At 53.5% G+C, this 14,172-nt stretch overlaps 1 protein-coding gene across 2 annotated transcripts in view; it reads right to left on the bottom strand.

Moving 5' to 3' along the window:
• Nucleotides 1-50: 50 nt before the first annotated feature.
• Tecr (trans-2,3-enoyl-CoA reductase) overlaps nt 51-14,172 on the bottom strand; it is a 25,901-nt gene continuing 11,779 nt past the window's right edge. The window contains exons 2-13 of one of the 2 annotated variants that reach the window (XM_057753518.1): nt 2,583-2,633; nt 2,024-2,075; nt 1,709-1,753; nt 1,518-1,621; nt 1,325-1,440; nt 1,137-1,242; nt 986-1,058; nt 864-907; nt 711-768; nt 552-640; nt 354-399; nt 51-276 (exon numbers count right to left, since the gene is read on the bottom strand). In XM_057753518.1, the coding sequence (XP_057609501.1) occupies nt 149-276; nt 354-399; nt 552-640; nt 711-768; nt 864-907; nt 986-1,058; nt 1,137-1,242; nt 1,325-1,440; nt 1,518-1,621; nt 1,709-1,753; nt 2,024-2,075; nt 2,583-2,633 (912 nt within the window). In that variant the 3' untranslated portion in view covers nt 51-148. Of the gene's footprint in view, nt 277-353; nt 400-551; nt 641-710; nt 769-863; nt 908-985; nt 1,059-1,136; nt 1,243-1,324; nt 1,441-1,517; nt 1,622-1,708; nt 1,754-2,023; nt 2,076-2,582; nt 2,930-14,172 lie in introns of those variants that run through there. The other variant, XM_057753517.1, reaches the window with a different exon arrangement.

The raw sequence follows: 14,172 nt of genomic DNA, 5'->3' as shown, positions 1-14,172 counted from the left end.
GGGTGGGAAGGAACAGTGTGGTCCCCGCATTTCTACAGAACACAAACAAGTCCAGCTGGGTGAACAGGTTTATTGTCGCTGCTGGAGAGCCACGGTTACCCCAGGGCAGTGGGCAGAGTGCTACTTGGCTGAACCCGTGAAGAACTGCTCAGAGCAAGAAAGGGATAATGGGCATGCGCAGGGGTGGGTAGTCACGGAACTCCTTCAGGTAGCTGCGATGCTTGCCCTTGGCCCAGATAGTCATCTGAGTGAAGCCCACCAAGGAGAAGAGGGCCACTGTGGACAAAACAGGGTATCAGAATAGGGATGCCCAGCCAGAAGGGTAGGGCACTGCACGGGTACAAGGGACTCACCTGGAACACACTGTGTCATGATGGCAAAGCCAATCCAAGACCCCACCTGTGGACAGCACAATCAGGGTGAGGGCACAGAGGGAAGCCCCGGGTCATATGTATCTCTGGGCAAGGAAGGCAGCAGTGGCCCCAGACTCGAGCGTCACTACTCCCCATGACCCACCCAACCCTGGGAGGAAGAAGGGAGTCAGCCCTCACCTCGTAAGTGTAGTTGGGACAGGACACCAACAGAAACAGCCAGGTGAAGGGGTTCTTGGTGGGGTAGGGGATCTTCCTGGTTTTGGACCCTGGCATGCAGAACAAGGGTAAGTCAGATGCCTCACCCAGACCCAGCCCCAGCCCCAGCCGGCCACTCACCAGCTGGCCGCAGGTCCCGAAGAGCCATGTGGATGGAGAAGTTGCCGAGCTGGCAGATCTATCAAGGAGAACAGGGTCAGTCCAGAGCCCCTAGGCTCACCCCACCCAGCCACCTCACCTCACCACACTTGGTTGCCGCCCCAGCTTCTTTACCACAAAGATGGTCAGCGCCAGCTTAACCTGCTGGGCTCCGTAGGCTGCAGAAAAGGAGAGCCCCATAAGAAGAAGGTTCATGATGAGGGCACAGGGTGAGGGCACTGTCTGGCTCCACTTACTAGGGGGTGTGTAGAGAGGGTGGTTGATGTAATAAGCCATCCATGCAGCAAAACCCCAGTAGTAGGTACAGTTCTGAAAGAGAGCAGCTGAGTTAGCCTGGGGTGGGCAGGTGCTGATGGTGGGCAGGGCCAAAAGAGTAAGGATGCTCACTTTGAAGATGTTCCGCAAAGGCATGGTTCCGTGAGAGAAGCGGTGCACGAAGAGAGTCTCCAGCAGCCGCTTGATGTAGTGGAATGAGTGGCAGATGCAGGCGAGGCTAGAGGGGGGCAGCTGACTCAGCTGGGGTTGATCCAGCCCTCCACTCTCCCTCCCCCCACCCTCTTCTGGGCTCTACTCACTGCACCACCGTGTGCCGACTGGATGTGAAGTCATATTTGTGGCCATAAATGAATGGTACCCGGAAGTAGAAGAGCAAGTAGATGAAAAGAGGCCCAGCATACTCAGTCAGGAAGACCTGGGGGCACCCAGAGACAAGGTTGAGTAGCCCTAGGGTGGCTGAAGGCAGAGACCAGGGAAGGGGTCAGGGCTCACCGTCACCCAGCTGATCTGGGCCCCCAGGTCCCGGAAGAAGAGTGTGGCTGTGGTGCCAACAGGAAGCTTCTGCAAGACATCTTCATCCTTCAGGGACTTTCCCTCTACAGAGATCAGTCAGTATTCAGGTGCTGCCCTGGTTTCCTGACCCCACGCGCCCAGGGGAAAGGCTGCTGGACAGCTGTACTCACTGGGGTCCAGGCGGAGGGACTGGCGGGCAGGGTACCACTGCGGATCTGCTAGGAGAAAGTGAACAGTTGCAGCACCCACTGGGACTGGGTTCAGCCTGCCTCTCAAGATTCCCAGAACTCTGGGACCCTGGGCTCCTCCCACCCTGTGCATGGTGGACATGCGGGGCCAAACAGCAATAGGATTTTGTCCTTTGGATAACACAAGAGCATTCCTGCTAGCGGCCACACGGGGGCAGTCTGCCCGGTAGGCCGGGCCCCACTCCCTGCTCCACTGTGCTGACAGGATGGGTATAGAAGTGTAGGGTTCAGACTCACGGGTCCTGGTGAAGAGGTTCTTGATTTCAGCAATGGTGGCCTGAGGCTCCACCTGACAGGAAACAGGGTAGAGCCCTAAGAGAGCCTAGACCCAGGATCTGGGGCAGGGGTGCCAGGCACAGGCAGGTCCCAAGCTGGCTGGCTTCAGTGGGGTATATCTGACTTCCACCTCCTTTACAGACACAGGGCCCTTCCACGCTGCCTTGTCCCTTCCCCTACCAGGCAGCCAGCTTCCAGTCCATGCAGGGGCCACGACTGCTCATGGTTCTCAACCTCCCTAGTGCTGCGACCCTTTAATACATGTTGTGGTGACCCCAACCATAAAATTATTTGTTTCTTCACAAGTGTAATTTGCTGTGGTGAATCATAATGTAAATATTTGATATGCAGACTGATAGGCAACCCCAAAGGGGTCAAGACCCACAGGTTGAGAACTGCTGCTCTAGATGAAGGTAATACCCCTGCGTGCCCTCTGAAGGACAAGGAGACCACAGCCCTACTGCTTTGAGGGACCGGAACCCAGGCTCTTGGCACTTCACCACCAGGGCCACAGTCCTACCTTGTCCAGGAAGCACAGCTTCTCCCTCGTCTTCGCATCCAAAATCTCCACCTCGAAGAAGAGAACCGCCTTTTTATGCTTCTTGGCTACCTTGTGGGGCATGGGCATGGGAAGACCATCGAGGCCCTGGTGGGCCTCCTTGGACACCATGCTCAAGCTGATATCCATGCCACTGCCGGCCCTACTTCTCTGCCTACCAGGCTGTGATGCCCACTGCCAGCCGCCAGCCCCCACCTCCGACCTCCCCTCACAAAGCTTCTCTGAGCTGGGCTGGGCAGCATGATCAAATTCTGCCGCGGTGCTGGAAGGAAGCCTGTGTCTGACCAGGCCCAGCCAAGCTTCAATGCCAGATGTAACCCGAGTGGCACCAGGGCCCAGCCCGGCTAAATATAAAACCACCCCAGCCGAGTCCCCCAGAGGAGCCACACCACAGTCCCCCACTGGGGGCTACACTCACAGAGGAAGTTGAGTGGCCACAGACCCTCAAAAGTGCCAGGGGCAAGATCTCCCAGAGAAAGAAAAGAGTCCACAGCCTGTGCAGGGGTGGCTAGCCCAGCCCCAGTGCCCAGCTCTGGCTGACAGGTTACTAGGCCTGGGGAAATGCCAGCTATCCTGAGAATCTGTGAGAGAGATCACCCATTTCCACTTCTAAGCTGTAAGGGACACTGGATTATGTCCCTTGTGCATTTGTGTTGCCAGGGAGGTGACAAATTCCAGAGTCACTGGTGCAGTCCCATTCCTAAGTATGGAGAGGAAAGAGTGAGCAAAGCCCTCCACCCCCTCTACCCCCTCCACCCACCTCTTCACACACGTGGTTCAAAACCAGCTGCACAGCAGTCTGCCGCATCAGGCCAACACCAATGTGCTCACCCGTGGATGAGTCCTGCTCCAAAGCCTTCAACATACAACCCAGGCCTGCCTGTACCCCTGGAGTCTGCAGCCCCCAAAGGAGAAGCCCTAGGCTAGAGCTAGACAGTGGTGCTAGGAAAGGAGTAAGGAGACAGCCCCCAGGGGATCTGAGCCATCTGCCCCAGAAGGTCAGAGAAGGCTGCTGGCAAGATGTTCCACACTGCCCATGCTGGCCGGGAGAGGCCTGAGGGCCCTGAGGGGATCTGCGACTTCTCCTGAAGGAGAGGGCATCACAGGCCAGAGAAGCTGGCCACTGTCACCTTCATGCTCCCAACAGCAAAGGCCAAGACAGAATCCTAGGACCTGTCCCCAGCCTGGCCTGCTAGGGGTCCCTGAGAGGATGTGCATGGACCAATATGGTGCTGGCACAAGGGAAGTATGTGCGTGTGCGCATGTATATGTAGGAAGGCCCCATGGAGGTGACCCTACACAGTGAGGTAGTCCTATAGAGCCTGGGTCTGAATTCAGAGCAGGGCTCCTATGCCAGCCAGTGGTGCCCAGGCCTGCTTGCCCATACATACCATGCTACATCATGGACACAGCACAGACAAGAGCACAGAGATCACGGGCTATCAGCTGCAAACTGCCTCACCCTGTGGCCTGAGGGGCAGATGACTGCACCCCACAAGGAAAATACCAGATTAAGAGCTGTCATACACTGGAACCCCACTAAAGAGAAACAAGAGGGAATGAGAACGTGAGGAATGTGCTGGAAGGGGCTAGGTGGCAGGGCCCCGGGCTGCAGGTGTATTAATAGTTGCTGGACCCCTTGAGCACAATGCACATGCTCGGAGTCCATGTGAATCACAGGAAGGCGGCACAATGTCCACTGGGAGAGAAGGCCACAGAGTTCTTGCTGAACCACTCAACAGCTTAAAATACAACCAGCCCCTCTCCCTACTGGGCCAGCTGCCGGGGAGGGCTGAAACCCTACTCTCCCCTAGCTGGGGCTCTGCAACAAGGCCAGGAAGCCTGGTGCACCAACTGGCTACAAGTGGGTGGCAGGACAGCCGCATGGAGAGGGGCCACACTGAGCAGCCACCCCAAGCCACAAGGAGAGGAGCTGCCTGAAGCAGGTGAGTCAGGGGCCTCCCCGTCCTGCTCAGATCCCACAGCCGCCTTCTCCCAGCGGGCCAGAGGTCATTCTTGCTGAGTTTTTTCAACTCCCAGAGTCTCTAGAAGGATTTCAAAACCAAAAGTAAGATAAAAGCTATGTTAAGTGCAGCAAGGAGGTTGGCTGGGTGAAATAAAGCCAGACTTTCAGGTTCAGAGTGGCCAGGACCAGACCAGGGCAGACAGCAGCCTGTTGGTGCCCCACAGGGAGGGGGGAGCAGGAGATGCTAAAGGACACCTGCTCTTTGTGGGTGATGCGCAGGTGTCCAGTCACAAAGGTGGGGCTGCACAATGAAATGTGCTGAGTGCCACGGTTCTGTGCTTTTGGGGTGGGGTGGCACCCAGGTGAGAAAGGGTCTGACTCTAACCCAAGATGCCTTAAACTCAAAACACTACCTCAGGTTCCCAAGTGCCGGAGAGACGGTTGCCTACCACACCCCCCTGAACTGTACACTTTTATTTACAGTCACGGGAACCCCTCCGAAAGCTCTGGGACTGTATGTAGGGGCTCTCACAGTGTGAGCAGATACTATACCACCTGAGATACACCCCAACCCCTCCGAAAGCTCTGGGACTGTATGTAGGGGCTCTCACAGTGGGAGCAGATACTATACCACCTGAGATACACCCCAACCCCTCCGAAAGCTCTGGGACTGTATGTAGGGGCTCTCACAGTGGGAGCAGATATCATACCACCCGAGTTACACCCCAACCCCCACAAGCAACAGACAGGCAAAGTGTTCAACAAAAAGAAAAAGACAACACAGCTCCAGGTTGTGGTCTCCAGGTGGGGGTCTCCCCTCTCCAGACGGAAACTGGGGATAATCTATGTGCACCTCTTAGACCTTGGTCCCCACTTCACTCCTCAGCCACTGCCACTCCCACCCCTGTCCTGCGCTTCTCTCTCTCTCTCTCCCTCCCTCCCACCCCTGTCCCCGTCCTGCACCTCTCTCTCCCACTCCTGTCCTGCACCCCCCTTTCCCTCCCTCCCTCTCCCTCTCCCCTTCCCCCTCTCTCTCCCACCCCTGTCCCCCTGTCCTGTACCTCTCTACCACTCCTGTCCTGCATCCCTCTCCCCTCTCCCTCGCCCCCTCCCCTCTCTCACTGTGCTCGCACACACAAAGGCCAACCTAGAGTACAACCCTGAAGGGCATTCAGGTCTGGGATCAGAGAGCACAGCAGGGTACTGGGAGGTGCCCCAGCCAGGGGTCCTGAACCCTGAAGGCAGGCAGCCAGCAGGCTCTGGCCCCTCCTAGGGAGGAGGCACCACAGCTGAGCTAAGGAAGGGAACCCTATTAGACAGCTACAGATAAGGACAGCCCAGGAGGATAACCTGAGTCCCCAGGCTGGGGACCCTGCTGCTGAAAGCACAATGGACAGGGTCAAAGGCAAGGGCAGGAGCCCTGGCACTGGGCACCCTGATGGTTCTGCGACGACAGTTCCACTAGTCTGTGAAGAATTCTCACCCAGAGACTGAGATAACAAGGCCAGGCCCAGCCGAGAGCAACTCCTGCTAGCCCAAGGTCAAGGACAGCAAAGCCGACTGGGAGGGAGGAGCAGCCCACCCTGAAGGATGGGGGCAGGGGCGAGGCGGGGTGTGCTGTGCTGTGCTGTGCTGTGGTGTGGTGTGCTGTGCTGTGGTGTGGTGTGGTGTGGCAGGCCTTGGCACTCCACTGTGTGGCAAATGGAGGTTGCTGGTTCTGAGATTGGGAAGCAGCACTCATGAGGTGGTCGCAGCCTGGCAGGGCACCGCAAAGGCAGAGAAGCCTGCTCTGCATCACCACAGCAGGGCTCCCACTCCCTCCTCGGGCTAGTGGACACACCTCATCCCACCACCAGTTCTAAAACAGCAACCCCACCAGGCACAGTGGCAGACGCCTATGACCCCAGCACTCAGCAGATAGACTCAGGATCAGCAGTTCAGAGACAACCCTAGCAACGTACCAAATCTGAGGTCAGCCTGAGCTACATGAGACCCTGTCTTCAAAAAAAATTGTATGGCTGCAAGTGGTACTCTAGTTCCTATGTGACCCACCGCCCCTTGCAGTGTGCTCGATAAACTGTCCTGGGCCTGGCTGTCATTTCCTAGCACCCACAGTGGCCGCAGGTGGAGCAGAGCTCAGCAATAACCCCTCACAGCTCCCGCCACCTTGTCTGGCTGCTCCTTCACCTCTCCAGGAGGCTTGTTCTGTCCCAGACCACATCAAAGGCAGCTGTGTGGGATGAGCCCCTGCTCCCTGGATGTTTCTGAGAATACACAGCACTCTGGGCTACCAGGCCTTACACGCCTGGTTCTGAAGTACCCTACACTGACAGAATGATCAGCTCACCGGGCTCCAGCCCTCAAAGAAATATGGGGTATCCCTAAATGGCCCTCGACAAGCTATCTACTTTTTCAGCTGCAGGGGGAGGGGGCTCTCTCTCCAACTGCCACCTCCCATAGTTAGCGTAGGAATTGGAGATAACAAGAAAAGAAGAAGAAAGAAAGAAAAGAAAAAGGAAAGCACAGAAACACTTAACATCTTCCATCTAGAATAAATGCTACCAAAACACTGAGCCAGGCATGGTAGCACATGCCTATACTCCCAGCACTGGAGGTGAGGGCAGAAGGATCAGAAAATGGGAGGCCATACCAAGATTTTGACTCAGAAAAAGAGGAAACGCACAAGAATATCATATAATTGGACTGCCATAGCAGAACAGTGGCAGAAGTGCAAGGGAGCCAAGGTCAGAGGGTTCAAAGAATTATGCCCCGCCCAGCTGGTGGCGGTGAGCTGAAAACAGGCCGTGCGGGGTGGGAGAGGAAAGGGGGCGGTGACAGCCAGGAGAGGCAGCAACACTTTCCACTGCCCCCTTGTACCAACAGGTGGAAGAAGAAGCCAGCATAGAGTCCTAACCATTATGGTGAAGCAGGCTGGGACAGAGGCAGCCCCAAGCTTACCCTACTACCAGCTGCATCAGAGAGACCTTGGGAAGCCATCGCAGACTCCTACTCTCTCCCTCCCCGGGCCTCACGACAGACGTGGGAACAAACACTTCCAAGTCTTCCCTCACTTCTAGCTCACTTCTAGGGAGCAGGGTCAAGGGGAAGGACAAACTGCAGCAACTTGTACTGTCACCAAGAGTTGAGGGACACCAAGATGGGGAAGTAGAGAACAGGGACAGAGCTGCAGTGCCAAGATAGCACATGCCAACAACCCTAGCCTTCAGGAAGCAGGGGCAGGAAGACCGCCCGAAGTTCAAGGCCAGTCAGGTCTACAGAGGTCCAGGTCAGAAAGATCCTATCTCAAAAATAATAATAATAAGCCGGGCAGTGGTGGCACACGCCTTTAATCCCAGCACTTGGGAGGCAGAGGCAGGCGGATCTCTGTGAGTTCGAGACCAGCCTGGTCTACAAGAGCTAGTTCCGGACAGGCTCCAAAGCCACAGAGAAACCCTGTCTCGAAAAAACAAACTAATAATAATAATAATAATAATAATAATAATAATAATAATAATAATAAAGAAAGATAAAAACAATGTGAAGGAATGAAAAGGTTGGCCAAGACCTCTCTGAGAAAGAGTTGTGTAAGCAAAGGGCCCTGGGGGAAAGACAGAGTCATTTCCCATCTAGGGAAAGAAGTTCCAGGCAGAGGCAACAGCAAAGACAAAGGCCCGAAGGTAGCACTGTGCCCAGTATGCCTGAGGAGCAGGGAGGAGGCCAACAGGAGAAAGAATGGGAGGCCAGAGCAGGGAGAGACCCAGCTGTCCAAGGCCTAGCGGCCATGGGGGAGGACCTTGGCTCCTACCTGGACTCCAAAGGGACTCACACAGAGTATCATGCCAGTGCTCGTCAGTCTGAGCGGATGAGACAGAAGCTAGGAGACCAAGATAGTGAAGATGGGAGAGGGTGAATAATGGCTGAATTCTAGACAGATGGACAGTGGAAGCAACAGATCCCAAGAGAGCCTCAAAGTGGGGACAAGCAGCAAGAGTGTGACCGCTGAGCCCAGCAGGAAGGAGCAGTCCCATGAAGGCCAGGCTGGAAGAGTGGGGTATACAATGTTCACATGCCACAAGGACTCAAGACACATGCCCTCTTCACAAATGTGGGCCCTCCTGCCTGTAAGCAAAGCCATGGCAGAGGAGCTCACGTTACAGGCCAGCTCGGTGTCGCCACTCAGTCTTCCAGGTCAGCCACTAACGTACACACCTAGAACTCTGGGCATTTAACTATGGAACCTGCTCGATGGCTCTAGATGGGGACACTGGCAAACAGTTAAACCCTGCCCAGACGCAACAGCTTAGCCAGTGCCTCTCCTTTTGTGGCCCAGTAGCCTGAGGACACAGGAACTGAGTGTCTTGGTTACTCTTCTCCTACTGGGATAGAACCAAGACCATGCCCAAGGCTTTCTTATAAAAGAGCATGGCCGTAGGCAGGCATGGTGCTTACTCTTGAAACACAAACACGAGGCAGAGAAAGCTAACTGTGCATGGTGAGGGCTTCTGAATCCTCAAGGTGCCCCGCCCCGTGACACACCTCCTAACCCTTTCCAAACAGTTCCACCAACTAGGGACCAAATATTACAATATGTAAGCCCGTGGGGGGCCACTGTCACTTAAACAACCACAGCAGGCTTCACGTTGACACCTCAGATGAGGAAGCAGGGTCCACAAGCTGAGAAGCACAACCAGGTCACCTGGGACTACATGCCTGAGCCAGGATGTCAGCCATGTACGACTTCAGTGATGCACAGAGCAGGACAACCCAGCCACAAAGCCAGAACCTCCATGTGGCTACCAGGAGCCCCGGGAAAGATTCAGAGCCTCTGGTCTTTCAGCCAGCTGTTGTAAGCACCCATGAGGCATGAGGGTATGTGCACTCTTCTTAGGGATACTGCGAGCCCAGAGGACAGAGACCTGATCCAACATTGGCCTAAGTAAACACGGGGCAGATAGCTTGCCAGTTAGATAGACAGCTTCCCCATGTTCACCTGAGACTCTAGCTCAATATTTTTGGCTTCCGTTCCCTTTTACTTTCCAGAAATACCCAGTAACCCTAATGTTACGATAGCTGGTGACTGGATGCGGCTGCCAGAAAGCCATCCAGGCCACACCTGCTCTAGCAAACTCGTCCTCCCAGGGTCTTGGCATTTGGCTTCATTTCTCCAGGCTGCACCAGGGGCAAGGGAGCAGGTTCTTCACTACCAGCCTGTCTAGGGGCAGTACTGGGAACAGGTTGCCCAGGACAGGAATGGCAGAGACACTGGCCACCTATAGTTGGCCTGTAACCAGGCCTTGGTCTCCAGTCCCTGTGGCAATGTGACAGGAGCCAGGGTCTGAACACCATGTCCACAGACTCTCAATTCAGGACTGGCACCAAGTGCAGAGGCCCGCAGCAGTGAAGTGGGGGAGGGGAGAAGACGGAAAGGGGGGGAGGAGAAGGAAGAGAGGAAGACAGGACTGCAGAGAGAGCGCAGCAGGGGGATACCTGCCACCAAGCCACACACAATTTTTTTTCTGTTGGAGATTTCTTTTCTGTTTGCTTTGTTTTGAGGAAGGATCTCACTATATGGCCCTGACTGGCCTAGAAGTGGCCAGGTAGACCAGGCTGACCTTGAACTCAGAGATCTACCTGCCTTTGCTTCTGCTAACATTGTTTAAGTTATTTTGTGCTATGTGTAGTGGTGTACACCTTTAAACCCAGTATTCTGAAGTCAGGGGAAGATAAAAATATCTGACTCTGAGGCCAGCCTGATCTACAGAGTGAGTTCCAGGTCAGCCAGGGCTACATAGTGAGATTCTATCTCAAAAAGCAACAAAAAGCTGCACTGACCTCTAGCACCACCAAGGTGCTATAAAAATAAACAAAATGAGATGTGGATGAAGGGTAGAGCATTTGGCTAGTATATGCAAGGTTCCTAGGTTACACCCTCAGCATGGCAGAGAGGTAGGAAGAAAGGGCATCCAAGATCCAATTATCCAGAAGGCAACTCACACAGACACACACACAGACACACATGGGGGGGGGGGTACAGCACACCTTACCTTAAAGGGGCAGTCTCCAACACAGAGCTTGTGGATGCTACAGAGGAGTCAAGGGCTGACCCATATTTCATGATTCCAGAACCCTATGTACCTACCTCTGCTAACCCAGTCCGGCACAGTGAGCTATACCCAGGCCACCTAAAACCAGAGAAGCCAAAGGCAGGATAGAGCAGGAACCCCATGTTTTCCTACACGAGACAAAGGCCACCCTCCAGTCTGGGAAAGCAGGGGTGTCTCCAACACTAGGTAAGGTCAGACAGGCAAAGGGGAATGTATATGGGAGGCTCTCGGGTGGGGTTGCATGGAAATTCACAAAGACTGCTGTGGGCTAACCAGCACTGGGGCAGAGCAAGCTGCATTCAAAGCTAACCTGGGCTATGCAACAAAATACTGTCACACACAAAAAAAAAAGATTGCTATAGCGCCACCCAGTGGACTGACAGAAGAACCCTGCCCTAGATGCCAACATCAGGAAATCTAACAGCTGCCCAGCATTTATAGCTTCAGAACTCCCATGGAAAGGGCTGAGACCCACACTTCACAGGCAGAATGCCCTGAACTCAATTTCTAGCACTACAAAAAAAAAGAAAAAGAAAAAAAATCTTCCTAGTGGCTGGGCTATTATCTCCATAGACAGCAGTGCTTTAATTGTATGCAAGGCCTGGGATTTTATCCTCAGTAAAAATTAAAACACTTTCCCGCCCCGGGCCAGATGGGGCAGCCATCTCCAAACACTCCTATCATGCTGATGTGGGCCACCCAGAAGTCCTCCCTTGCTCTCCTTCCCTTTCCCTCAAGGGCATGGCCAGGCAGTGCACATATGCCCTCCTGCTCTCACAAGGCTGCTAGATTGAGACCGTCACCCTGCTGATAAGAAACTGCAGCTGGGGAGCACAAGTGTCCAGCCCAGGACAAGGTTTTTGTTCCTTAGTCTGGACGTGGCCTCACTGTGGGAGCTGCAGTTGCCCTCCTCCCAAGTCGCACCCAGGCCTTCACACTTATCACACTCTTGCAATCGGTGCTCTAATACAGACCCTCTCCATTTCTGGACAGGAAGACTCTGGCAAGCCAGGAAGCTGAAGGAAGCCAAAGATACGGATCCGGGAGGATTCACAACCTTCCACGGTCTCCACCCACGCCAGCAGGCAGGTGAGTCGGCCCGTGAGCTCAGTTTGCCAAAGAGTAGTCCTCTAGGGTCCTAATTCAAAGTTTTTTTCTTTTTTTTTTTTTTTTTTGGTTTTTCGAGACAGGGTTTCTCTGTGTAGGTTTGGAGCCTGTCCTGGAACTCGCTCTGTAGACCAGGCTGGCCTCAAACTCACAGAGACCGCCTGCCTCTGCCACCACCGCCTGGCATCACAACTAATTCTTAAAGGAAGATTTCGCCTTTACTAGTGATCCCTTTTTGCATGTGAAACATCAAGGCCCACTCAGGTCTCTGGAGATTCAGCCAGAGAAGGAGAGCTTGCTGAGTATATATGAGGTCTAGCTTCAAGCCCCAGTATAAAAGAGAGACAGCAAGCAAATGAATACAGTAAACAGTTCTATCTATATAACACGAGAAGGTAGTGTGGCATCAGAAAACGAAGCACGAAAAGGAGATGGGGTGTAGAGCGTGCGTGAGACAGGTGCAGCTTTTTTACATAATGTTGTCAAGAAATGTGTCCTTGCCACATCGAAGACAAACGCAGGTGGAGCTCTGAGAGTGTGAGGCTAGCCTGGCCTACACATGAGTAGCAGGCCAGCCAGGCTACAGAGTACATGGTGAAATTCTGTGGGGTTGGGAGGGGGAGGATGGCACTCCCAGACCTGAAGGACTGAGAGCTTACAGGTGACCATCCTCAAGGGAAGACGAGCTGTGCAGAGGCCCTGAAGTGAAGCGTGGCAGGTGCTCAGAGTGTGGCCTGGAGTCATGTGCATGACAGAATGGAGAGGTATAAACAGGAGGGGACAGGCAGATGGTCCCAAGGGGGCTGAAGATTTGGTCTTCTACTGTGAGTGGGAGCTATGGAGAGTAAGAAAGAGGAGAGTAAGGCCTGGCTTGGGTTTAATTTTGCTGACTTTGTTTTGATTTTTGACATAGGATCTCACTGTGTAGCCTTGTCTGACCTGGAAGTCGGTCTGTACGTCATTCTTGTAAAGATCTGTTGCCTCCTGGGTGCTGGGACTAAAGGCTGCACCACCACGGTGGCCCCAGCTCTGGCCTGAGTTCTTGAAGGATCCTTTAGAAAGAATTAGTAGCAGGGGGCAGAGTCCAGCTTAAGGCTGGGAAAACAATTCCCTCAAAATTACAGCAGTGCTAGACATGGGGAAATGACGGCTTTAATGAAGAAAGTGGCTAGCTCTGGTTAACAGGCCAACACTGGCCACTACTGGGGTTTCACTGTTGCTTTTGTTTTACTTTTGTTTTTGTGACCCCCCTCCAAAAAAAAAAAAAAAAAAACCTAACTATATAGCCCAGGCTAGCCTTAATTTTTTTTGGGGGGGGGGGTTCGAGACAGGGTTTCTCTGTGGTTTTGGAGCGTGTCCTGGAACTAGCTCTTGTAGACCAGGCTGGTAGCCTTAAATTTTCATTCCCTCTTCCTCAGCCTAGAGTGCTGGGCTAACAAGTTTGCTGACATACTTGCTAACATTTTTAACTAATTTGGGGAACAAAATCAAAAAAGCCTATTTCAAAACACATGTATGCAAATGGAATTCCAACATCTGGGTCTACAGACTTCTGGAACACCCCTCCAGGCCTGTCAGTTGACACCCCAGCTGCTCCTGGGCCTCAGGGACCCAGCTGAGGAAGGGCTACTGGCTAAGACCCTCCTCGGATCAAGCATGGCAGCCTGGCTTTAGCCTGAGGGGGGCGCTGCAGTCAGATGGGCAGAGGACAGAGGGAAAGGTCAGAGGCAGTTAAGTGGTGAGGAGAGGGAGGCACTGCCAGTCATTAAACAGGAGAGGACTCTGAGATTGGGAGGGAAGCTGAAGCCGAGACTCGGGTTTGGACATACAATTTGTTTTGCTAGTCTGGGGTTTTTTATTTTCAGTTGTGTAGATTACTTTTGTTGCTGCTGTTTCGTGTGTGTGTCTGTGTGTGTGTGTGTATGTGAGTGCACATGTGTGAGCACTTGGAAGCTATGTATTCCAACACTGGGAGGCTAAAACAAGAGGATCTCAAGTTCAGGCCAGCCTGGGCTACATGGCAGAAACTTTATCTCAAAAATAAAAAGAGCCAGGCAGTGGTGACACACGCCTTAATCCCAGCACTCGGGAGGCAGAGGCAGGCAGATCCCTGTGAGATCGAGGCCAGCTGGTCTATAAGAGCTAGATCTAGGACAGGCTCCAAAGCAACCCTGTCTCAAAAAACCAAAAACTAAAAAGAATACCCTGAATCTGAATGGGGCTCTGGGTGTGGCTTGAGGTGGTAGGGTTCTTGCCTAGAACTGCCTAGAAGACAAAGCCCCAGATCCCATCCACAGCACCGAAAAAAAAAAAAAAAAAAAAAAAAAGGTATTATTGCTATCTCCTCCTTGAGCAATGACAGTGATTTTTTCTC

Source organism: Chionomys nivalis, chromosome 21, assembly GCF_950005125.1.
Source record: "Chionomys nivalis chromosome 21, mChiNiv1.1, whole genome shotgun sequence".
NCBI classification, from domain to species: Eukaryota; Metazoa; Chordata; class Mammalia; order Rodentia; family Cricetidae; genus Chionomys; species Chionomys nivalis.
This window is presented reverse-complemented; position numbering and strand designations above follow the sequence as displayed.